The following is a 25,077-nucleotide window of genomic DNA, read 5'->3' as shown; positions in this document are numbered from 1 at the left end:
TGAATTGTTCAAGAAGAATTTTTGTGAGTCCAAGCATTGTCATGAAGCAGGTGGACACCAGTTGTCAACATTCCCCTCCATTTGTTTTGAATGGCCCATCGAAGGTGTTGAAAGGTTGGCAATATGCAGCAGCATTAACTGTGCTGCCAGGAGGCATGAAGTCAATCAGAAGCCATGCTTGTTTTTGCTGAAATTAAAGTTTTGAATTTCTTGGATTTTGGGGAATACATATGGCACCATTGCAGCAATTGTTGCTTGGATTAAGGAGTATGGTTGTAAATCCAAGTTTCATCACCCATCACAATATAGTCAAGAAACTCATCTCCTGCATATGCATAGCATGTGAGGAAGTAAGATGTAAGCCCATTCATTTTGTTTTGTGTTCATCCATTAACAGTTTGGGTACTCAGCGCACACACAATTTCCTGTACCGTAATGTTACATCACAGTTTCATGAAGTATGGACTTAGACACTTCCAGAATGATTTCATGCAATTCTCTTACTGTGAGATGCTGATTTGCACAAATTGATTCTTCAGTTCTTTGAAGTTAATTAGAGATCATAGTCTTTTGCCTCCAAAGAATACATAGCACCACTTTCATACATTTTGTCAATTCATAATGGTCCCTTAATGGAAACAATTTGTTTGTAAATATTTGCTGGGCACTCATCTTTTGCATTGAAAAAATGTGTGGTAGTTCGGAAGGAAATATTTGCGAGTTCGCGAGTAACAATTTCAAATAACAACATGGAGAGAAAATTCACACAATGAATACTCCTTTTATTTCTTCCGAACGTGGTTCTTTTAATACGTGGATCCTAACTCGACAGAATTACTTCTATAACTTTACAGGGGAGTAGGTCACCTCCTATTACTTCACATATATATAACACATGCGTAACATAAACAAACAGGAAGATAAAAACAAGAGGACTTAATAACTAATTTACAACTAACCTTATAACTATCTTAGAACTAACAAGGAAAAGGAACGGATAGACTAAGAAAAGTAAAGGCAGATAGGAAGTACCCGGGCCCAAGTCGTGTAGTTAATGTCCTTGATGATTTTCACGCTCTCACAATCGTAGTCGTCTCCCTCTACTTCACCAGTAGTTCTAAGCCTAGATTCTTCAATTCTCTTGATGTCTTAGAGATCTTCGTAGCCTCCTTTCCTCTCTGGTCTCGGCAGGTTCTCTCTCAATTCATAGTCCCCTTTCTTTCTCAGTCTGGAGCACTACTTACTACGTCCGTATCCTCCGATGTCCAGCCAGAAAGTGTCTCCTCTCTTTTTCCTACGCTGCCTTGGGCCTATACCTTCTTTGTCTATGTCCCCAATTTCGGGGAAGTCTTAATCTCCTCCTTTGTTCGACTCTTGGTTCTTGGAAAGGGCAACCCTCCCCCTCGAGCGGCAACGGTTTATGTATGAGTTGCTTTGAGACAATGGGAAGGACGTATGAAAGTAGGAATCAGAGAAGAAAATAGAAATGAAATACAGAACTTATGAACTATATATATAAACTAAAATATGGCTGACAGCCACAAATGTATAATGAAGCACACTACATTTGGCAGGGTTCTGAATCAGCACAGTCGTTGTAAATGTATCTTTACTTTTTGGACTATTTAACGTTTTTTTTTCTTTTTAATTTTTCAATATCACTCTCTGTAATGTCAGGCAAACATTGACCATAATTTACTGTGGTTCTTTTTAGTGTTTTAAAATGTACTGACAGGGAACGTTAATTATTTTCAACCAAAATTTCTATTTTCATAAGTTGACTTTATCACAGTTGGTTTTTCCCTGCTTCCATAATAGAGGCCTGAGGCACAATGCCATAAATTGTAAATAGTTTATAGGTTTATATTATAATTCTTTTTCTTTCTTTCCTCAATCTATTTCATAACTATCAACTTTCTATTGTTCTCTAATTTCTTTGTTCCCTAAAAATTCAAGAACTTTCTACCCACACCCAAATCCCGGAAGTGTGGGAAGTGAACAATGGGTAGAAAAAAGCCCTGATCTGAAGGGGGAGAGAGCCACTTTTTGGGTAGACGCTAGAGAGATCGGATGGCTCAAGGAGAGACTCTTGGTCTTTTGTTAGTAAAAGACGAGAGTACCAAAGTGCTGTGTTAAAGCCAGGAATAAGGATAAGGAGACGAAATAGTGGAAGTCTTCGAGGTGTTTTGCAGAAGGAACGTCAAAAAAGAAATTTCGAGGAGAGGTGCAAAGACTGCATGAAAGTGGAATATCGATCTGGCAAGACAAAGAAAGTTAAGTCCACCTGAACCACCAAGGGAACATTCAAAACAACTGGGTACCCCTATCCTATCTCTCTTCTTCCTTCATCTGTCTATGTCTGTCTTCTACTATTTTTATATAATTAGGTTAAGGTAAATTTAAGAAAAAACGCAGCCCATGCTCGCATAACTTGAAACCGGTATATCAGAAAACTCCGGGCGTCTAAAGGATTGTAATGAAGATTTTTATTTCAAGTTTTGTATATATTTGTGTCATGGAAAATATTGTTTATTGGAACTTGCCTCAGAGTTGGAACCTGTATCATTCTATAAATCTTACGTCCGTACTTAAAAGTAAAGTTTTGTTCTTTGTGTCGTCATTCAAGTAACTCAGAACATCACAGGCCTATATTTTTCAATTCATTTAGCCTAAATAGGACTAAGCCTTATTTTATTTCATTTTAAATAAGCGTTACTTTCATAATTCTATTGTACAAGAAGAAACTTCTAATGAACAAAAACAGACAGCCAGATGGCCATATGGTTAAGTTGTCAGACTATCACTTTGAAGACAACAATAAATCCAGATGGGTTGAAAAACTCAGGAATTTTTTGGAGTGGTTGTCCTGAATATATCAGGCCCAATTTCTCACCACCCAGCCACCCCGTTGTGGGCCTGGCCAAATCCATGATGAGCTTGATAAAAAGACTCTTTTAGAGCCCACAGGGCAGAAAATGTAAAAAGAAATAAACAGAGATGACTGTTTTCTTTGTAAATAAAGTGAAGTACATAAAGAAATACATACAAGTACAACTTTATAGTAGTATTTTATATATTTTATCATACATGACAGGTAACCAATTAGTAAATATATAATAGTACATGTTTTGGTTTCTTTTTTCATCAGGGTATTGGGCTCTTCTCAGAGCATGTGCTCCCTTCTTTAATTTTGAAGGTTGCTTTCCATCTAAATAATTCCTTATGCACTTCATTCAGCTCTTTTGTAGCTTGTTTGTTCTCTGGGATAATATTTTTGACCTGCATCTTAGATAATGGTACATATTTAGGGACATATTTCACTGCTTCTATCATGCACTGTGGAGGAGTGAAGTTGTCCCAACAAATGATCAACCTATATTAGTTGCCTGATGGTTTTGTGGCAGCCATAAACCCAGAACTGACTGGCAACACAAACCATATCTTGGAGTTGATTGGCAACACTTGTTCTTAGCATGCAAAATTCATTCTATTGTCCACATGTCACCCAAGAATGTAGAAGTACGATACAGTTGCTCTGTACTTCTTACTGTAAACTGGATGAATTATAATTCTTTCTTTCATGTAAAACCTTCACAATCCAGTATTAGGTGTTTATATAACTGCTAACGTTTTCAACCCCAACAGAGGTACATGGCATTTTTTACAAAAAATGCCATGTACCTCTGTTGGGGTTGAACAGAGAAAGCTGGGATGAACAGAGGTACATGGCATTTTTTTACAAAAAATGCCATGTACCTCTGTTCATCCCAGCTTTCTCTGAGGATCCATATTCATATAAGATAGCGGCTTTTAGGGCACTAATTAAGGTGTCTTCATATTTTGAGTTGTGCGTGAACGCACAACTCAAAATATGAAGACACATTAGCCAAGCTTAGCTGTATCCAGGAAGTGGCATCACAACACGGTTATGAGAGGAACATAGTGTACAACATAGCACGCAAGTACACACGGGGAAATACTCGTAACAACCTACAAGCCGGGGTAAGATCCGTTGATAATAGTGCAAGAAAAATAGTTGAGTACAACCACCATTTAGATGCGATATACAGAGAAATCGCATCCAGCACCCAAAATAAAATAGCTTATAGGAGGCCAAGGTCAGTATACAGCTTACTTTAAAATGGGAAGGACAATTTGGACATGAAAAATGCACCGGGCATATATGTGGTTCCCCTGTGGGATGACAGATTTAATAGAAGTCTGGTCTATGTGGGTTCAACCAAACGCTCCCTCCATCATCGCCTCCATGAGCACAGGTACAACATTGCCAACAATAAACTATCTACCACACTGGCAACGTATGCCACACAGCAAGGAATCACTGCCGACCTCCAAAATGCTCGTATAATCAGAATGTCAAACCACACAGACCAACTCAGAACACTTGAGACCCTAGAGATATATAAAGCGGGTTTGCACAACACATGCATCAACTACAAGGATGCAATCAACATCTCGCAAGCCTGGAAATATTGCTATGAGGGAAATGCGCACCCACAAATAACTTAATATTGTATTAATCCGTTTTACATTCAAAGATCGACGAACGTAATAGTACACATGCGTAGATAACATCCCAGTTCGAGCATAATGTTCCATCTTATCTTCCAATTTCAAGATTCCAAAAATTGGAATAGAATTCGCTTCGGTTTCTTTGTTCCATTCACTGGCATTTGAAACTATTTTTGTGCTGTGCCTGAAGAAGACCCCGACGGGGTTGAAAACATTAGCAGTTATATAAACACCTAATACTGGATTGTGAAGGTTTTACATGGAAGACAGTTGCTCTGGCCACTTATAATAAAGTTTTGTTACAGTGTGGCCGTCAGCCATATTATAATTTGTATATAGTTTATAATTCCTTTATTTCATTTCTATTTTCTTATTTCCTGTCTATTGTCTTCAAAAACTTTCTATATCAACCGTTACTGCTGGAGGGGGAGGATTACCCCTTCTAAGAACCAAGGGTTAAACAAAGAAGAGGGTATTAAGACTTCCACGAATTTGGGGAGAGAGACAAAAGAAAGGAAGGCCTGAGGCAAGAAGAGAGGAGAGTGGTGAACACTTTTTGGCTGGACCTCGAAAGGAACGGAGGTGCAAGGCAGTGATTTAGATTCTGAAGAGGGAGGAAGGAAGGAGACTGCAGAATAGAATGTCAAACTGGTGACCCAAACATAATTCAAATAATGAACTACTTGGACTCTTGACTAAATTTAAATTAATGTTGAACAACTCTGTCTATGAAAGAACTTGGCAGGACAAATAGATATGATCATGCATCTGCATGATTGCTGCTAATGCCAGAACTGCTAATAGATATGATCATGCAGATGCATGATCATATCTATTAGCAGTTCTGAGAATCGGTAGGGACAATAGCAGTGGCATTAGGGAATCAGAAACCCAACATTTTACTCTGTAACATGATAGAGCTTTTAGTTGACAAGATTACCAAAGAATTTCTTAAAAACTTGTGGCACCAACATCTCCCAAAATACATTCAGACAGTCCTGGCTGTTAGTAGCGATGAACTAGACAATCTAGCTATCCTAGCTGATAAGGTCGCCAAACTTACAGAACCAACACAATTGGCCAGCATCAACTGAGAAGCTGAAAATTCCACAATCAAAAATCTTGAGCTACAGATATTAGAACTCACAAGGAGGGTTGCAGAACTTAATGTGCCACATACCACTCTCCTTCATTATTGTAGCAGAGAGATAAACCCACATAATCTGAATTCAATTCAAGGTACCGCACTAGTTCATGTCCTTGATGATGAAGTCTCAGTCATCAGGGATATTGTTATTACCACAATAAATTTGGATTGGCTGCTAGGAAATGTTGCTTGCTGTGTTTCTTTGACCAAACTGCTGATCAGGGAAACAAGCACAGCCAGCCACAGTAACAGCCTGGCTCCAAAATATAGCATTTGTTTGTGCACAATAACAAAACTGATCTAAATTTCTTAATTGATTCTGGAGCAGATTTAGTGATCATCCTTAACCACTATGGATTGGTTTACAAAGTTTGAATTATTTGCTACCAACAATTCTAAAATCTCAACATATGAAACAAAAGTGTTAGAACTTGACCTCAACGTAAGACATTCTTTCAAACAAGAATGCACCACAGCTAATGTGCAGAAGCCTATAATTGGTGCAGACTTTTTGGCCCCATTACTTTGGACTCATTCTTGACATCACAAACAGATTACTGGTTGACCTCCTGACATCCCTTACAACACAGGTGGTTCTGTATAATATCTTCCCTAAGTCAGTCAAAACTAGAATCAGTAATTCTCCAATGCAGGATATCCTCAAGGACTTTCCACATCTTACTCATCCATGGCTCAAAGGAATGTATGCATTACTACAACATGTACAGGGTGACAATAATTAACCCGTACAAAGTTTGTAGCAATGCTGCACCTGAACTTTTTTACTGTCACCAATTTACATACTATTGTTTAATTCTCCATGATTTCCTGCCCGTGTAGATGTACTTTCGATGTAATAAGGGTTAGTTCTTTATTTTTTTAATGGTGTCGAACAAATGTTGTGCAATTTTGGAGCTATTCCGGCAAGGAAAGCATCAATGTGAAATTGTTCGTTTGCTCGGTGTTCCAAAAATGACAGTCTCAGATGCAGTTCGGCAATTCAAGGAGCTTGGCCACAATAATGACCGTCCCGGACGTGGAAGAAAGCGCACTGTCAACACGTCTAGGAACCGCAAGATCATCACAAAGCGAGTTGACTGACATGCGAAGGTCTCCATGAGAAAAATTGCTCGTGAGATCAGAATCAATCGTGAATCGGTGCGGTTAATGGCGAAAAAGGAACTCGTACTCAAGCCCTACAAGTTCCAAAAGGTTCAGCTCCTCACCGATGAAAACAAGTGCGTGAGACTCCAAAGATCCCGTTAACTCAAGCGTCGGGCCGCAGGTCAACAATGGGAGGGCATTCTCTTCACAGACGAGAAGCTTTTCTCTGTACAACCATCAAAACGACAGAAACTGGTCCGCGGGGGCTCCTGGACGCTCAGCCGTCATCGAACATCACAAAATCCAATGTCAGTCATGGTTTGTGGCGGAATTTGTGCGAGCGGCAAGACACCCCTTGTTTTCGTCGATCAAGAGGCCAAAATCAATCAAGATGTGTACCAACGTGACATTCTCGAGGCTGTGGTACTTCTGTGGGCTCAGCAGCATTTTGGCAGTGCGAAATGGACGTTTCAGCAGGACTCGGCGCCGACACACAGGGCGAAGAAGACTCAGGAGTGTGCAAGGCTCATTTTCCCGATTTCATCTCGTCTGCGGAATGGCCACCGTACTCGCCGAATCTGAACCCAATGGACTACAGTGTGTGGTCCATTTTGGAGGCCAGGGCCTGTTCTAAGCGCCATGAAAGTTTGGAGTCGCTGAAGCAATCCTTGCGCTGGGAGTGAGACAAACTGTCTCCAGAAGAGTGCGGCCCATCGCTGAGAATTTCAAAACGCGTTTGGGGCTCTGCATCAAAGCAAAAGGAGGCCACTTTGAAACTGGCTGAATATCTGATTAATACGTAAAGTATTGTCACTGTTATATGCTGTTGTTTTGCTACTTTTTATTTCTTTAATAAATTTACGATACAAAAAACTTGTACGGGTTAATTATTGTCACCCTGTATAATGCATACATCAGTGGCATGCCTTGACATCTGATGACAGGGAAGCTGTGTTTCTGTAAGAAGCTGACTTCTAGGGGTAATCAGTTAATTGCGCGTCAGTGATGGTCTAGGGTCCATTAGTATTCATTTGTTCGATAAGCCAGTAAAAACTGTAGACTTCTCTAAATGTATTTTTAATATTACAATTACACTCTGAATCGCTAGCCACGATATAAGGGCTAAAACTAAAAATAAATTATAAAAACTTACTTGGTGAAATAAAATGTGCAGTGGATATACATACCTGGTACAATATATTGTTCAATTGTATTAATATACTTTTAAAGAAAAGTATAATTAAATGTAGGTTTGTAAAGAAACGTACATAAAAATAACAAAATATTCTTTACTTTTTAAATTTTAAAACAATCCACTTAGTCAAATAGCTCGATATGAGTGGCTAATGCAGTGTTTTTCAACCTTTTTCATTCAGTGGCACCCCTGATTGAAAAATAAAACATTGTGGCATCCTTGACCGGTGACGGATCTAGAATCTGAAAAAGGGGACTTTTAATGGGGGGAGATAATATTCTTTTACGAAAACGAATTAATGTGCAATGCTGGGGTCGGGTTGAGGGAGGGGACTCCCTCCCCAGGAAAGAAATTTTAAAAAATTGACATTTTGAAGTAGCATTTTAATGCAAAAATAGTGTTTCTACATGTTCAAAATCAAAATTTAAGTCCATTGAATGTTGTCGAAATACTGACAATGAGTTATCTTGAACTACACTTAAGTAAATTTCAATGAAAATGCCTAAAGGTCTTAAACTTTGCGACACCCCAATCGTGGCACCCTGGTTGAAAAACACTGGGCTAATGGATGGAATCAGAAACGGCCCAGGTAGGTGTGCAGTATGTGCATGCCAAATCCCGAGGGACATTTAACACTGACAGATACTGGTCAATGTTAAATGTCTCTTGTCGCATCACTAGTGTACCTCAAAAAAGGCGATAGGGTTGTTGTAACTTTTAAACGTTTCTCACCATAGCTGTAAAAATCTAAATATGTTAAACTTAATACTAAGTACATTGTCCGTCATTTGTTTTCTAACTAATTTGTTTTAGGACCAGTGTCCATGAAAATTTACAACTTTTTAGTCACTCTCATTGAACTGAAAAAATTTCTGTCTTTATTATCTAATATTACGAAGAAATCAGTCCCCACTGTACTCGGATAGATTGGTTCAGTTAAGCTTTCGTTTAAGTAAAATTCTGGCTCTTTCAGCAGGGTTTTATTTATGTCCCCAATTCCCCAATCTCTTAATTATTTAATTACTTCTTAAGTAGAAATAAGTTGAAACCACTTACTTTGTACCTGAATATTTGTAGTCTTGGGAAAAAAGTGGAAAGACAAATTTTTATGACAACAGATATATAAATTGTAAATTTAAGAAAAATAAATTCTGGAGCTTTTCTGTACCTTGTGCGTCTCATTCATTAAATTTGATTGTAAATGGTGCTGCCAAAGTAACAGTTAATTTTTTAACATTGTACAAGAATTGTACACATTTTTTTCTACATACCCTTATAGATGGGACATACGAAATCATAATATCACTGGCTTAACATTAAAATCCATAAGTAATATAAGATGGGAGAGCAGAATAAAAATATCAAATATTTTAATGGATTTTTTTTAACTTTTGTCAACTGTAGCAAACTATCATAAAAACATACCAGTAAATTCCTATCATTTGTGTTAAGATATAAATGTACAGTACATTTATATCTTAACACATGTACTGTACTGTTCTTATGATTCACATAATCAGGTGAAGGCAGCCAGGCCAGCAGGCATAATCTAGCCAGCAGAACCTAGCAGGAAGGCAGCTAACAGCCCAGAACTGGTCCGGGATAGAATCATTAGAAGCATTATATGTGTGTAGCTTCCACCAGCTAAACCACCTGAGGTTGGTGCTCTGTAAAGCGCATGCGCAAATGCCTATAATCTGGCTGTTTGGAAGTTGACCCGGTTTCGACAATACAACGGTTCCATTTCGCCACTGATATTCGAATATACAATAGCGATCTTATCGTTTCTTTCATGTGTAGTATAAAATTTGTAATAAGATACATAATGTGGTTATAATAAAATATTAATTTTAATTAATCCAAAATACTTTAAAATATGAAAATAATCGCACAATATGTATTTATTTTTTAGAAAATACAAGAAAAGCAGCGCTTCCATTGCTTCCAATGACGGCATGCCACTGGCATACATCCTTTCGGAAGAAAATCGGTTTACACAAAATATACCTAAATTTACAGAAAATTGCATTGTATAACATAAAAGATCCCCAGGGAGCTGAGAACTATCTGAATGAAGTGAAGGAGAACTTAAAGGACTGTTTTCTTCAATTCTGGTCAGTGTTATTGTTGTTGGATTACAGGTCAGTGCTTTTCCCACATGGTAATGTCATGTATGCAGGTTTGACTCTGTCAATATGGTGTCCTTATGTGTTCTGTGTAGAACTTATCCATTTCCTGAAGAACTTCACTACCAAAACTATAAGACTACCCACATGATGTTCAAGTCTGATCATTTCTGATGAAGAGGTGTTGCTGTTGCTAAATATTTGGATTCAACTGTGGTATCTTGTTGCCCATGGGATCTTCGGTGACGCATCATTTATGAGCATACATAACAACCAAGTAATCTGGTTATGTTTTGTTTGCATTCAATCTTTTGAAAAACTGTCTTGAAAGTCATAAAAGTTGTGCTATAAACCAGTTTTGCAACAGATGCATGCAAGTCTTCCTTCAGAGTACATTAGAGGCCTAGAAGGACAATGGGAAGTTACCTGTCCAGTTGCTTGTGTCTATGAATGTTTTTAAGACTGCCTTCAGTTGGCAGTGGAATCCTTCAATCATTCAATTTTCTTTGGGATAGTATATGATCGTTAAAATGCACAGTGTCCCCAACATTGAAATGCATTGTTCAATACTTGCTCTAACTGTTTATCACAACTGATTATAATTGATGGACAACCAAATCATGCAATCCTAGTATCAATGAACTGTTTTCCTATGGTTACTGCAGAGGTAACTACTATTGGTACTGCCTCTGGCCAGTAAGTGAATTGATCAACCATAGTAAGTATACTCAAAAAGTTTTGTCCTACACATCTATTGGTTATAGCAAAATGAGTCTTTCACCAATCAAAACAGCATGAAAAATTGGCAGAGTAAAGTCCAAATCAAGTTCCTGTTTCCAGTACTTTCCCAGCAAGCAGTGCAAAAATTCCAGAAAATGGCAGTGTGGACAAAAACCAAACATCAGATTACCCGTTATCTTTACAGAGATTGTATAAAATGTTAAGTATGTTTTTCAGAAATGCCTTCTATTTTGGGGAAATGTTGTCTTTCCTTGAAACCATTACATGATAGTATAAACAGTTTAAAAGCAGTAATTTTAGTGTGGAGGATGACCCATACTCAGTACACCAGCAGAAGCAGTAACATCAGAAAATATGGAAAGTTCTCAGTGAAGGCAGATGAATTACCTATTGACAGATTCAGGAACTATTGAATATTAGTGCATCATTTGTTCATGACATTCTGCACAAGCACTTAAGATTAAGAAAAGTTTGTTTGCTCTGGGTTCCTCATTCACTGACAGAGGAGTAGAAGCCCAACAGGTTAGAATGGTGTATAAAAATGATTAAACGATTTAAGTCTGGGATATCCAAGGATGTTAACAGCATTATAACAGGTGATGAGACCTGGCTTTATTATTATGACAACAAAATCTCAGAGCAAAGTTTGGCTCTTTGAAGATGCAGCAAGTCCAGAAGAGGCCTGAAAATCATGCTCAACAAAGAAACAAATGATTTCTTAAAAATATAAACTCTAAAAATAAAATATTTCCAGAATATTTTATTTTTAGAGTTTATATTTTTAAGAAGTTTATTACTGATCCCATTGCTTTTAATTTGTATATATATATTTAAATTAAATGATTGCTATATTCTTTGCAAAATGCGATTTTGTGGAGAAGGTCATACTAGAAAAACAGCATGTAATCACCAGTTCCTGATACACCAAAACACGTTTGCCAAAAGTCATTCAATGACTAAGGAACATCCAATCAAGATCCCGGCTAAACACATGGCTCCTGGAGTGTTATTGAGGTGTACCTCAATAACACTCCAGCACACAGATCAAAGGATACAGTCATCTATTACATCAGGTCTGGACTAACTGTTTTGGATCACCCTTCATACAGTCCAGATCTTGCTCCCTATGAATTTGGCTTATTTCCAGAAGACAAAAAACACCTCAAAGAAGAGCAATTTTCTAGCGACAATGAGCTTCTGACAGTGTGGGATCAAGAGTGTACTGATCACTCCCTTTCAAAAAAAAAGTGGAAGGCCTGGTTTGATGACTGGTTTTGGCATATGGCAAGATGCATTGAGTGTGGTAGAGTATTTTGAAAGATCTTTCATGAATTCAAAGACTGTGAGCAACCTGAAGTTATCTGAGCATTCCACCACCAGCCAGCATAACATCTAACCTCTGCTTTGTATCCTATCTTGGCGGGGATTCCCCTCTCCAACAGAAGAGCTCCTCGTTCTTCCCCTAGTGCCACCTCCTCTCATTGTATCTCATTGTTTAGATGGCCACCAAGGGCCACTTCATCAAAAGTAACTTATGGGCCACTTTTATGAATTTGTAATCTCACATCTCTCTGCATGCGTATTCAATTGTAACATGCTTCAATTAATAAGCTGATCAAGTGCTTCATGAACACCAACCTCTCTCACTTCCCCTCCTTCTCTACCTCAACTTCCCCCACTCTATCCCACCCTCACCCCATCTCCCCCACCCTCACCCCACCTTTCCTGCTTATCATCTATCTCCTCTTCCTTTTGGTCTATAACCATCGAGTTCTGTCTATCTCTTACCTTAGTAGTAGTAGTAGTAGTACCAGTTTGGTATGTCATAATTGAGGACCAGACAAATCATACTTTTTTAAATCACAGTCACTTTCACTGCAGGATGCAATAGGCCACAGAAAGATTCAAACAGTGATCATCAGAATGGTTCTGTAACAAAGGATCTTGGGTTCCTTTGAAATATCACAAAATAAGGTAATGCTGAATGATGGTATGAATGTCTCCACTAGGTGAGTGAATTATAGAATTGTGCATATGCAAGACATGTGCCAATGAGGCAGAAGTGATCAATATACTAGCCAAAGTCTTATGACTTTGGCTAGTATATTGATCTTCTGTTGTGAATTGGCGTATTTTGATGGTGTTGTGCTTTTGCAAACAGTTCAAAGTTGACAGCTTTGGAAACTGTTTCAATATGTATAAGGGCATCTGTTCCTGAAATGTGTTGTAAAAACTGTGAGATAACATTTTAGTAGCAATGGCTATCATTATGTTTTTTATTGATAGTCTGGAGAATTCATACAAAAGTGGTTTATGGTCTAAAAATGCTGAATTATCAATCTTCTAAAAAAGGTGCTGGAAGTGTTCCATCACTTTATTGTCAACAATTTATGATCATAAAGATCCAGAAAATGTATTCTGCTCGGTAGTTTCATGAAATAAAATGTCAGTGGTTACATAATCCATTTGTTTTCTATTGTAAGAATGCTCCAATTCTAGTTTGAAATCTTAACTGCAAGGAAATGTTGGTTGTCATCTTGTGAGTGTGCTAACATGGCAGCATTAGCAAGTGCTCGTAGAAAAGCATCAGAAGCTTTCTTATTCCACTTCAACTCCTGTTTGCTTGGTGTATGGATTTAAGAACTTGCTGTTGGTGTATGGATTTAAGAACTTGTGCAGAAGTGCCTGTATCTGTGATGCATTTTTGATAAAGCAGCAGCAGCACACTATACTGATGAATCAACATAACCCTTTTACTGTTATGGGTCTGGGTGTTCACAATGATTAATACTTTCTCTCAATTGATGATTTGAAATCTTTGATAGAAATGCAATCTCTCTCAGTCCAAGTTCACATCTGTCTAGATTGACAATGACTCCATGTTGTTTGAGTGTAGTGAACAGCTCATGAAGGTGTTGTTTTTGTCTTTGTCCAGTATTTGCATCAATAAGTTGTTTACTACAAAGATCTGTAACAATTGCTTGTCATTTCTGTATATAAAATTAAATTGTTGGTTACAAAGCCTTTGTTTATAAACTTCTAGAATCAGGGGCAGCCCTAGGGCAATGCAAACAGTGAAAATCGCACCAGGCACCATCATAGGGGGGTGCAGAAAATGCAATGATAGATTGTCTGTGCAAAAAATAAAACCCAATCACCTTATTACTACTTAACCCTCCCAACTAAAATAAATTCTATATAACAGTGAGCTGGGTTGTGTTTCAAAGGTATACACATATAGCATGAAATTCACACTTAACATTGTAGACTGTTAACCTTTTCAAACAAATATTGTTTCTTTTTACTGTTATTGTTTCTCATCCATACTACTACTATGCTAATCTTTCGAAGGTCTGAGTTATTAATAATGTAAAAAATGTATTTTATCTTTAGTCTCTACATACAGTTTAGTCTCTACAGGGGGGCGCCACAACAAGATCTCGCACCACCTGAAAACCTTGCTAGGGTCTCCCCTATCTAGAATGTTCCATTGCCCATTATTGCCTGGAGAGGTAATAAATCCAGCAGGGAAACAGGAAAGGGTATATATTGACACATGGTTGAGAGAGCAATTCTCTTTTATTTTTGGTGCCATTATGGGGAAGAACACAAAGGCGATCAACGATGATGGGACTGTACAAAGAAAGTCAATGGACTCTACTCCAATCAACAAAAATGACCAGGAAAAGATAGCAATTATGCGACACAAAAATTTGAGGAACTTCTCCTGTTATAGTCTCCCCTCTCACCTGCATTTTTAATGTCTACTGACAGTAGTATTGTTTTGTAAGAAAATTTGTGGATTAGAAAAATATGTAATTGTCGTGAAAAGACAAAATGTCTGAGTATAATAGGAACCTAAAGCGTTGTAATACTTGAAAACCCTACAATATCATGTATGTCAGATTTGATGTTAACTCAACTTTGTGTTGAGAAAATAAAAACTTACAGATCTATAAGCAAGACATAATGTTTGATGAAATTTGCACTAAACATGGACTATGCAATATCAGCCATGATGAATGTTTAATGAGATATTTGCCACAAATCCCAGTCCAATAAACAATTGTGAGATCTGGAATTCCATTAAACTCAAAATTGAAATAATTTTTCCCTATTATAAACAACCTCGATAGAAAAAATTCCTAGCCGAGAAAATGCGCACCCCTGGCCGTATAACTGTCAACTATCCATTGTTCTCACGCTGTATACAGATCATCTTGCACCTTCAGTTTATAGTTAACGTCCGAATTTATCATATATTTTTGGTCTCGGGAACACCTATGACCCTGATCACCATTAACCATTGATCACATGACCGATTTTCCCAGCCTAAAACTATATAAGCCGCTTCTTTCCCTCCCTCCGGGGAGTCTCTTACCATCAGCCGGACCAATGCCATAGCAGGTTGCTACTGCTCTGTACCTTAAGTTCCAGCGTCACCATGCTCAGTTGCAACTTTATAAAAGTGTGAAATTCCCAGATACCTATAAACCCTTCTTGGAGATCTACGTGCCAAATCGCTAAGGAAATTAACAATCAGGTATGAACTGAACCTGTAAACTCTCTCTCTTGAACCCCTATGCGAATTAGGGATATTAGTCTACGTTGTATTTTGTCCTTGGTTTAATTCAAATAAATCTTGTTTTAATTGTTAAATGGTGTTCTCTTTGACTCGAATATCGCTTTCACCTTATTGTCGACCTCACCTCACCTCCTCTCCACTCGCCTGAGAGAACAGTCCCGACCCTCGAGACCGCAACTCGTAAACTTAGCCATCTTGACAAATGGAAGGTCAACGACCTGTTGCCGGAAAGGGGAGATACGACTTCCTCTACCTCCCTCGGATCTCACACAATTATTGGTTCCATATGTGACATATGTGCCATTTGCTGCATTTAATGTGAACTCAAAATTGGATGATATGTTCTTGTTTCTAATCAAGAGATAAAGGTTTGAAATTGCATCAACAATAAGCACGCACAAGTTTGGATGGCACAATTGTTGCATTCACTGCCTGGCTTTCTCATTTGAATTATTGTTATAATTCATAAATCCTGGGTGGCAGTTTTTGGCTTGGCTGTTGAATTTCTCATGGTACCAGCACAGATCCTTTGTGTGTGGAGTGGATGTACATTGGGATTTATACAAAAACTGACTTTTTAAAAAACTGGTTTTTGAATCTCAACTTTTCTATGAAACCGATTTTAGCCGGTTTTTTAATTTTCACTCTCTCCCAAAAATGGAGATAATGGATATTTGCAACTTATTTTAAAAAACTTATAAATATTAAGTAAGTTTAAAAAATTTCAAAAATATAACAAAATAAAATCGACCAACATCTATACAAAACAAAACAAAAAAAGAAAATGCTAGATTACAGTGGCGTGCAGTGCACCAGTCCTGGATAGAATCATTGGATGAGTTATACAATATTTTGGTGTGTAGCATCCACCAGCTAAACCACATGAGGTTGGTGCTCTGTAAAACACATGGGTATAATCTGGTTGCTTTACACGATTCAAATATTTTTGCCGTGGAAGCTGTCCCGTATTCAACAATACAGCACTTCCATTGGGAATATGCAGATTCCATTTGCATGATTCGATATACATAGCTTAACGTTTTTGTGTGTTCACGTGCGTTTTAACTGGAGTTCTTGTGTTGTTTTTTTTCGTCGCGAATATCACTATGGTGATTTGTTGTGTAATTGGGTGTAATGCTAGTTCACTCAAGAACAAAGGAACATCATTTTTTAAAATTCCCGGCATTATTTGTCATCAAAGATCTCAAACTGAGGAGCTTTCACGACGAAGGCAAACTGCATGGCTCTCGAGAATTAACCGGAAAAATTTCGTTACGAATAAAGTGAATATCAATACAAGAGTTTGTCAGAAACATTTCATTTCAATATTTACGTTAATAAACACTTTTAGGTTTTAAAATCTAAAAGAGTTTACTGATTTGCTTATATTAATTTAGTTAGGTATAGTGCATTTATAAACGAATAACTAACGTAATTTCAGGCTTTAGCTAGTGCAAACTTAAAAACATTACACGTTAAAACGAAAAGCAAGTAGACTTATTATATGCTAGTTTCAACTAGAAAATAAAGGTACTGAACAATTTGAATTAAAAAATTTCCACGGCTGTTTTTAATTAGACTTTTACTTTCAGACAAAAATTCTTACTTAAGAAATACGTAAAAACACGAGTTTAAACAAACAAAAGAAAACATATCTTTCCAAGCAATATTACTTCGCTGTTATTCATTACTTTTACTTTTATATCAGGAGAAACCCAGCCACTTGTTAAATAGTTATGGCCTCTAAAGATTTGTAAGCTTTCATTTGTGACAAGGTGTAGAAATTTGTTGTAAAAACCAAATAGTTTATAATGTCACCAAATTCTACTTTCGGCCACAACTCTTGATATACGACGAAGTCTGATAAACTGGCTTCGTATGGATCGCCTTGACATAACGAAATTTTCTCTTCGTACAGAGCTGCATCTCGTCCTGTTAGACTGCTAGAATAGCTTGCAAGAAAAGAATCTTTTTTAACTTAATCCATGATAATAGAACTGCAGTATTTTTGTATGTTTAAACTAAAAAAAGACGTCGAATAACAGACTACGTGCAAGCTAAGCGAGCGAAAACTACCACAAAAATGGCGAATGGGCGGAGCAAACGTGTGTTTTATCACGTGACATGAGACCTTGAACCTCTCTATAATCTGGTTGCTTTACACGATTCAAATATTTTTGCCGTGGAAGCTGTCCCATATTCAACAATACAGCACTTCCATTGGGAATATGCAGATTCCATTTGCATATTCGAATATACAATAGCAATCTAATCATTTTTTTTTCACATGTAGTATAGAAATTTGTAATAAGACACATAATGTGGTTATAATAATTTTAATTAATTGAAAATACATTAAAATATGAAAATATGTAGAAAATACAAAGGAAGTGGCATTTCCACAGCTTCCATGGACAGCACACCACTGCTAGATTATCACATTAAACTATAATATTTACTCCATAGAAAACCATAAAGAAAAACAAACAATATTTTGCAGGCATTCATTGTTATTTCTTATTTTTCCTAAGAAAATATGATTTTAGAAAGCAAAGAATGTCTCTAGATCTATTGCTCAATCATGTCCTTATTTTTCACACAAAATTGCCAGAAATAGAAAAAACTTTCTCAATTAAACCCAGCTTAGTAGCAAGTGTCTTTAAAGCATTAAATAATAAATCTAAACTTTTCGTTCTTCTGTTTGTACCTTTTAATACTAAAATCTCCTTTTTTAGTGTCTTAGAGCTGGATGAAGTCACTTCTTCAGCTTCTTGAAGATATTTATGTATCGATTTTTCCATAGCATTTTTTAAAGCTATGACTTGGTTTTCTTTGCCACTTTTTCATTATCGCAGCCATATTCTATAGAATAATTTGGATATAATCTCAATAATATTTGTCCAAATAACTTAATGATATTAGATTTTGTAGCTAGTGGAAAATTACACTAGACGACTTTATTTACAAAATCCACAAAGTTTGCACAAAGGAGTACAGGTAGGCCTCCTACAACGCGGTAGATACGTTCCTTGAAAATATTGCGTTGTGGGAAATCGCGTTATAGGAGACATCAACTTAATACAAAAACTGGGATTTGGTTCTAAAAAGAGAAAAACTGCCTTTTATGGTGTAACATTTTCATCATTTTTTTAAATTTATGTACAGTACATAAAATGCTTAAATAAAATTCAACATCATATAAAAACTAAAAAAATTATGATTTCAAGTCAAAATCAAAAAGAAACAATGTTATGCTGACAAATTCAGTCCTCATCGTCACTTATTATAGTTGTTCGAGAATGTTTGACTGTCCTTATTTCAAGGTCTGAGCTTGTTCCATCATGTTCCACTGCACTTATGTGATCCATTGCGATTTTTCCGTTATGTGAAAGATAATTCGTTTCTAAATACCCTAACCCACGTTGTAAGAAAATTTCCACATTTTTCCAACCGTGTTGGAGTGAAAACGCATTGTAAAGGTACCGCGTTGTAGGAGGCCTACCTGTATTACTAATCCCGTTTGTCTTCTCTCTTGAATTCGTACCTCTACAGCATGTAACAACTTGGAACTAATTTCAGTTTTTAAATTTTTCAATTCACATAACAAAAATTCAAATATGCCTTCACTTGTTAATAAATAGGACAACAAGATGTAAATCTTGTCATCCTAAGGCATCAGCTGCTAAACATATTGTATTGGTCCTAAAACTTTAAGGAGCTGTAGAATTTTACAATACTCTACTTCATTCCACACATTTGAAGCACTGATGTCAGTCAAAGCTAAAATAACACATTCTTTTAAGTATAAAAATCTTTCTATTGTTTTTCCGCTGTTGCAAAATTTCTCCCTATTGTAGGGAGAATTGGATGCTTTTTAAGCGTAGAGGGATTTTTTTTGTTTTTGTAGTTAGTTTTATGAAACTTAGTATTTAACAATATTCCTGTTTTATGCCAGACATGATTGTGTGTCAAAATGTTGATGTTTTTAATCAAATAATTAATTAATTTTTATTTTTAAGTCTAGGCTAAAAAACCAGTTTTTTTAATTGGAGAAACCTGGTTTTCAAATTATATAAATTTCTTCAAAAAACCAGGTTTTAAAAATCGGCAAACACTAATGTACATCATCGACTTTTATGTCTGCAGTTGTGTTTGTCACAGCTATGAAATCATCCATAGACCATATTTTGAATAATTTTCACTTTAATGTCGAGAATTCATTGCTCCAGTGAACAGAGTGCCTTTTGTTTCAACTGAGGCTACTTCAGGATTGACATCCATTATCTTGTCTGCTGTCAGCAAGTACAGTACATCAACTTTAGTCACATTTGTTAACACAAGAATCCCATGGATATATTTGGGTAGGCAGGTAAGAAATAAATCACACAAAAAAACTGCTGGTCATATCTGTACCAGTAAGTTGTTTCATTTCCCAAAACATTTAGAAGGACTTCTGTCACCCAGTGATATACCAAAAATCAATCTTTTCAATTTGGTCTGGTTTGATTTAGACATGCTTTTTTGAGCACTTCATACCATTCATTTATGGATAATTTGGATAGAATATCCATTACAAATCTTTAATCAGGGGTCAGGATGGTAACCATGTGATAAAATTTCATCTGACTGTATGATTCTCGTATAATGTGAAAGTCCAATTCATCAACAAGTCATGTGTATTGTTTGTTGCCACATAAATGGCAGTTTTACAGAAACACTTGATACATATGGTGGCATAGAACCAATAAAACTGTCAACAATAGGGTCAGTGTTGGGTTCTGCTGTGTTGGCAAACATCTGAATGTTGACTAAGCAAACAAAGACCACTACATTATTAATTCTAACTTGCCCAAATTGTCCAATTTCTTCTCTGTAGTCATGTCCAGCTCACCAACTTGTTGGGCTAAGAACAGGGACAAATCCTGATCAAAATTTTTGAGCAAGCTGAAAGTTATAATAGGATTACTGGGTCTATCTCTAGCATTAAACAATAGGCAGAAATGTTATTTGGTGTGAATAAAATAACATATAGCGACAATGTACACAGAGGCTGATCTAGGTTTTTCGAGGCATAGGGCTTATCAAAGTCCAATGAGACCCAATTTTTTGTTAGATTAAGAATCTTTAAATTGGGATTTAAAATTCATTTTAATAACATCAAAATCAGAGTTGAAATATATTTATTTATAAAATGATGTTGAATGACAAACTTTATCAGAAAAAGTATTAAAAATTTATGATAATAATTCAATTTTTGTGGGCCATTGACACTTGGGGGTCCAGGGCTTAAGCCCTATTAGTCCCTACGTAGATCCACCCCTGAAAGTATGTAACTCACAATAATTCACAACTTAGATTTGAAAACGATAAAAAGAGTTTACACAATACATGTATGCTGACTGGGTACAGCAAGCTTTAGATACAATCTGGCCATGTTAAATGCTTCATCATGCGCATTCACTTGTTTGCTGTGGCAAACCTCCGTACAAGCAAGTGATTGAGTTCCCACAAGCATCGCACTGACTTAAAACAGCTAGCCGCTAGCTGTCAATGTAAAAGCAAACACAAATGATAAAAAGAGTTTACACGTTAGAATATATTATTATTGGCATATTTGTTCTCATATAAAAAGTATATTGACAGTCAAAACTTTCTCTTAAGCATGTGGCGCATGCTAAGCTAGCCCAGAGAAAATCATCCCTAGCTAAGAATATCTAGCACACAACGGACTGTTAAAACAATAATTCTTTTTATTTTTATACCATAGTATATGTGGAGAGCACACAGTGAGATTTGACATCTAATACTATAATAATGTGTCTGATGTGCGTGCTCCCTCTCAATAAAAAATCAATTTATTTAAAAATATAGCTAAATTTACAGAAAATTGCATCATGCAACCTATAATGGATTTCTGTTGTATTTAAAAAAAATAAAAAAACTAGAGTTGTTGAAAGACATTATTTTAAATGTTAACTCTGTTTATTTTTTCAAATGTTTTAGGTAACAAAAATCTTAAAATAATTAACAATACATCAGTTCCTACTTTATTGAAATACAAAAATTGTTGGAAAATTAATATTGGATTGTCATGAATAAATAAAAATAATAATCAGAAAGAAGTTTTTAAGAAAGATTTATTTAAAATAAACTCTAATTTTAAATGCCAATGAAGTTTAATAGTATATTTGCATAATCAGAAATTTCACTAATTTATCTAAGATAAAATTAATAAAATTTTCTATTAAGTAAAGAATAATGCATAAGTTTACAAAAATTATCTATTCAATATAATTTATCATCATTTATTCAAGACCAACAGAATAAAGAATTTAAATCCATAAAAATTCATTAATTAAATATTTTAAAATAAATTAGTAATTAATTTTCAAAACAATATAAGTATTTATATAAACTTATATTATTTCAATAATTATTTATTTAATTTAAAAATGTTTTCAATTATTACAAATATAGGCCTGCAGTTTAAATAAGTTAAAAAATATATTAATGAAGTTAATTTTTTGAATAAATTTATAAAAATAATTACTAACAAATAAAATTACTAGTTAAAAAAGTTTACATGTAATTATTACACAAAGAAAAACTAATTTTATATGATTTTTTGTATTAACATAATATATTATTTTAGTAATGAAAACAATTTTAAATGCAATAGATATAACATGAAAATGTCTCATAATAAAAAACATTATATAGTTTTTAATATACACTTTTATGTCTTTTAAATAATATTTGAATAAAAATTATATAGTTGTATATTAATAATAATGTTATCCATTGATAATAAATAACTATTACATTATCTAGAAAATATAATAAATATGAACAATGAAAATATTTTAAATGTTTAGATTACAAAGACAATCTTTCAATTATTAAAAATGTATTCTAATTTATTCCAATATTTAGCAATTGTATTAAATATAAATGAAAACTGATCTATCATTATTTAAAAATTGTTAAAGTATCTCTGAAATATTCAAATATTCATGAATTATTGTTATAAAATAAATCTGTAAAGGTATATATCTTACAATAATATTCTGTATTACAGTGAAACAAACATTTATATATTAATACGTAAAATTATTATGAATTATTTCAAGTTTTATAATTATGCAATTTAATACAGTAATTTTTCATTATTTATAAATATTTATATAGTTTAAAGAAATAGAAAAATTTTTAAATGAAAGAGGAGTTCATTATATATGTATGTAATATATGTGTTATTTCATATGCTCAATAGTATGATAAAATAATTAAAATTTAAAAACCTGATCTATTAAAAGTAAATGATTCAAATATATTTCTATCTTCAAATTCTAATATAAATAAAACAATTAGTTTTGATATTGCCTCTGTTATTAATTTATTATGTTTTTAATTACTAACAACTGAAGTTTTGCAAATATAATCCTATACAATTTGCAATAATTACATATTTATTAAAATTACGATTTTCTTTGACATTTTTATTTTATTGAATACGATATAAATTTCAATAAAGTCAACATATAATTAATTTTAAATGTTCATTTCTATTAAAAAAATTGCAATTTTTCAATTTAAACATAAAATTTCTGATGAATATATATCTTAAATTATTTTAAAAAATTATATATTATTCATTTAAACTTAGCCACCACAATTACAAATTCATCATAACTTTGCACAGCTGATAGCAACCAACATCGCAGACATCAGACAGATCAATATGCACACTCCTTCTGTTGATGAACAGAACAAGCAGGCAACACTTTTAGAAATAAATTCAATTTAGAACCTTACAATCTATATTTGTTAACAATATCACAAAGGCCTAATATTTTATTTTACATACTTAATTTGTTGAAATACTTTTTTTTTAAAAACTAACAAGATTTATTAAATTATATTTTTTTATATTTGATTTTAAATTATAACAAATATATAAAAGTAGAAATTATTTAAAATTTTATAAAAATAATTAGGAATATTACGAATTTCAATATATGCATTATTATAAAGCATACAATTCCAAAACTGTTTTTTCTTATTATTTTATAAATTTCAAAACAACGTTTTAAATTTTTTATACAGCAAAAAATTTTGAAATAATTAAAAAATAATAATAATACATTTTACACTTTACAAAAATTCATTTTTAATTATTTCATTAACTTTTTCTTTATATAAATAGAAAAATAAAATGATAAAAATTCTGTAGTCGTTTTATGTTTTAGATGTTAATTCTACATCCAATAAGAATTATTGGATGTAGAATTAACATAAAAAAAAAATAATAGACAGGAAAACAATCAAAGTTTGTTTGTTTATTTTTATGTAAATCTATAAAAATTTTGTTTAGTCTGAAACCAAGATTAGAAAACAAAGCTGGAATTATAAAATCTGAAAATATTACAAAAACTAAAAAAAAAAAAAATAGATTAGATTTTTACACAAAGAAATATTTAAATAAATACAAATAACATTATATTTTGGTGACAAATTTTATAAAAAGGAAAATAATTAATTATTTAAATTTTGAATGTAATGCATTAAATCCTATTTAAAACATAATTTAAATTCATTTAACTTAAGGATCGAATCGTATAATTACATTACGTAAATATATATATATATATTTTTTTTTTCAATAACGAAGAAACACCAATCTTGTTTTCATATTTGATAAGAATATAAACAATGATTTAGTCAATAGGTTATGTTAATCGCAAATCTTTCGCATAAGATTGGTTTTATCGGATGTTTATTATTAAAACTAGGAGTTAATAATTTAAGTAATTAAACCATTGCTTACGTTCAATTCCTTCATTCCGGTGATTGCTTCCACTTCGTAGACGTCTTTTTCGTCTTCTACCAGACGACGTCCGATGTCCATCGAATGATGTTGCGTTTCCTCTTCTTGGAGCATCGAAATCTCCAATATATTATTAACTTGACTTACGTTTGATTAGATTCGTAAAGACAATATTTTATTTTACAAACCATCAAATGTTTTCGGATTCATAGTTAATAATTTTGACTCTTCCATTTCTCCTCCATCCGATCATTTGATGATGTTGCTATAGTAACGACTAATGAGAGCGCATGCGTAGTTACCAGCAGACGATTACTTATCTCTATGGTAACTGTTCCCTGGTATCAACGCTATCGTCTGTTATAAATAAATTCATTAATTATGCAAATCACTCGGGTTGAAATTATATACGCCACGTCATCGTCGTCGTCTTCGTCTTCTTCCTGCCTGTTAATAATCCTTGGGAATTTTTACTGCCGTCGTTCATCGCGTCTACAAATATGCTTTCGGCGTAAACTAATTTGCGCATGTGTGTAATCTCCCGTAAGATTAATTGAATGTTTGTTTTGCGCAGTCTCACAAGCGACGAAATATATAATCAAAACAAAAATAATAATTAAATTAAATTTCGTACGTTATATTTTTTTGTGATTTTTTTAAAATAAATTATCTGGAACGATAAATAATTCATTTTATACGATTAATTATTGTTATTAATTTTTTTTACTGAATCATTAAAAGTAATTTACGGAGGGACGTGTTTGGAAAACATAAAATATTCAAATTTTCCCAGATTTATGAGAAAAATCATAAATATAT

At 34.3% G+C, this 25,077-nt stretch overlaps 1 protein-coding gene across 4 annotated transcripts in view; it reads right to left on the bottom strand.

Moving 5' to 3' along the window:
- Positions 1-24,787, bottom strand: part of LOC136977221 (M-phase phosphoprotein 8-like) — an 82,170-nt gene extending 57,383 nt beyond the window's left edge. For 3 of the 4 annotated variants that reach the window (XR_010881051.1, XM_067272691.1, XM_067272692.1), the window contains exon 1: positions 24,259-24,787. Coding sequence is in view for 3 of the 4 variants with exons in the window: in XM_067272691.1 (XP_067128792.1) it covers positions 24,259-24,372 (114 nt within the window). In the remaining variant the exon portion in view is untranslated. The remainder of the gene's footprint in view (positions 1-24,258) is intronic. The other variant, XM_067272690.1, reaches the window with a different exon arrangement.
- Between the last annotated feature and the right edge of the window lie 290 nt (positions 24,788-25,077).

This window comes from Centruroides vittatus, unplaced genomic scaffold (genome assembly GCF_030686945.1).
Source record: "Centruroides vittatus isolate TY-2023 unplaced genomic scaffold, ASM3068694v2 contig_452, whole genome shotgun sequence".
NCBI lineage: Eukaryota > Metazoa > Arthropoda > Arachnida > Scorpiones > Buthidae > Centruroides > Centruroides vittatus.
Note: the sequence above shows the minus strand (reverse complement) of the source record. Positions and strands in the feature narration are given on the sequence as shown.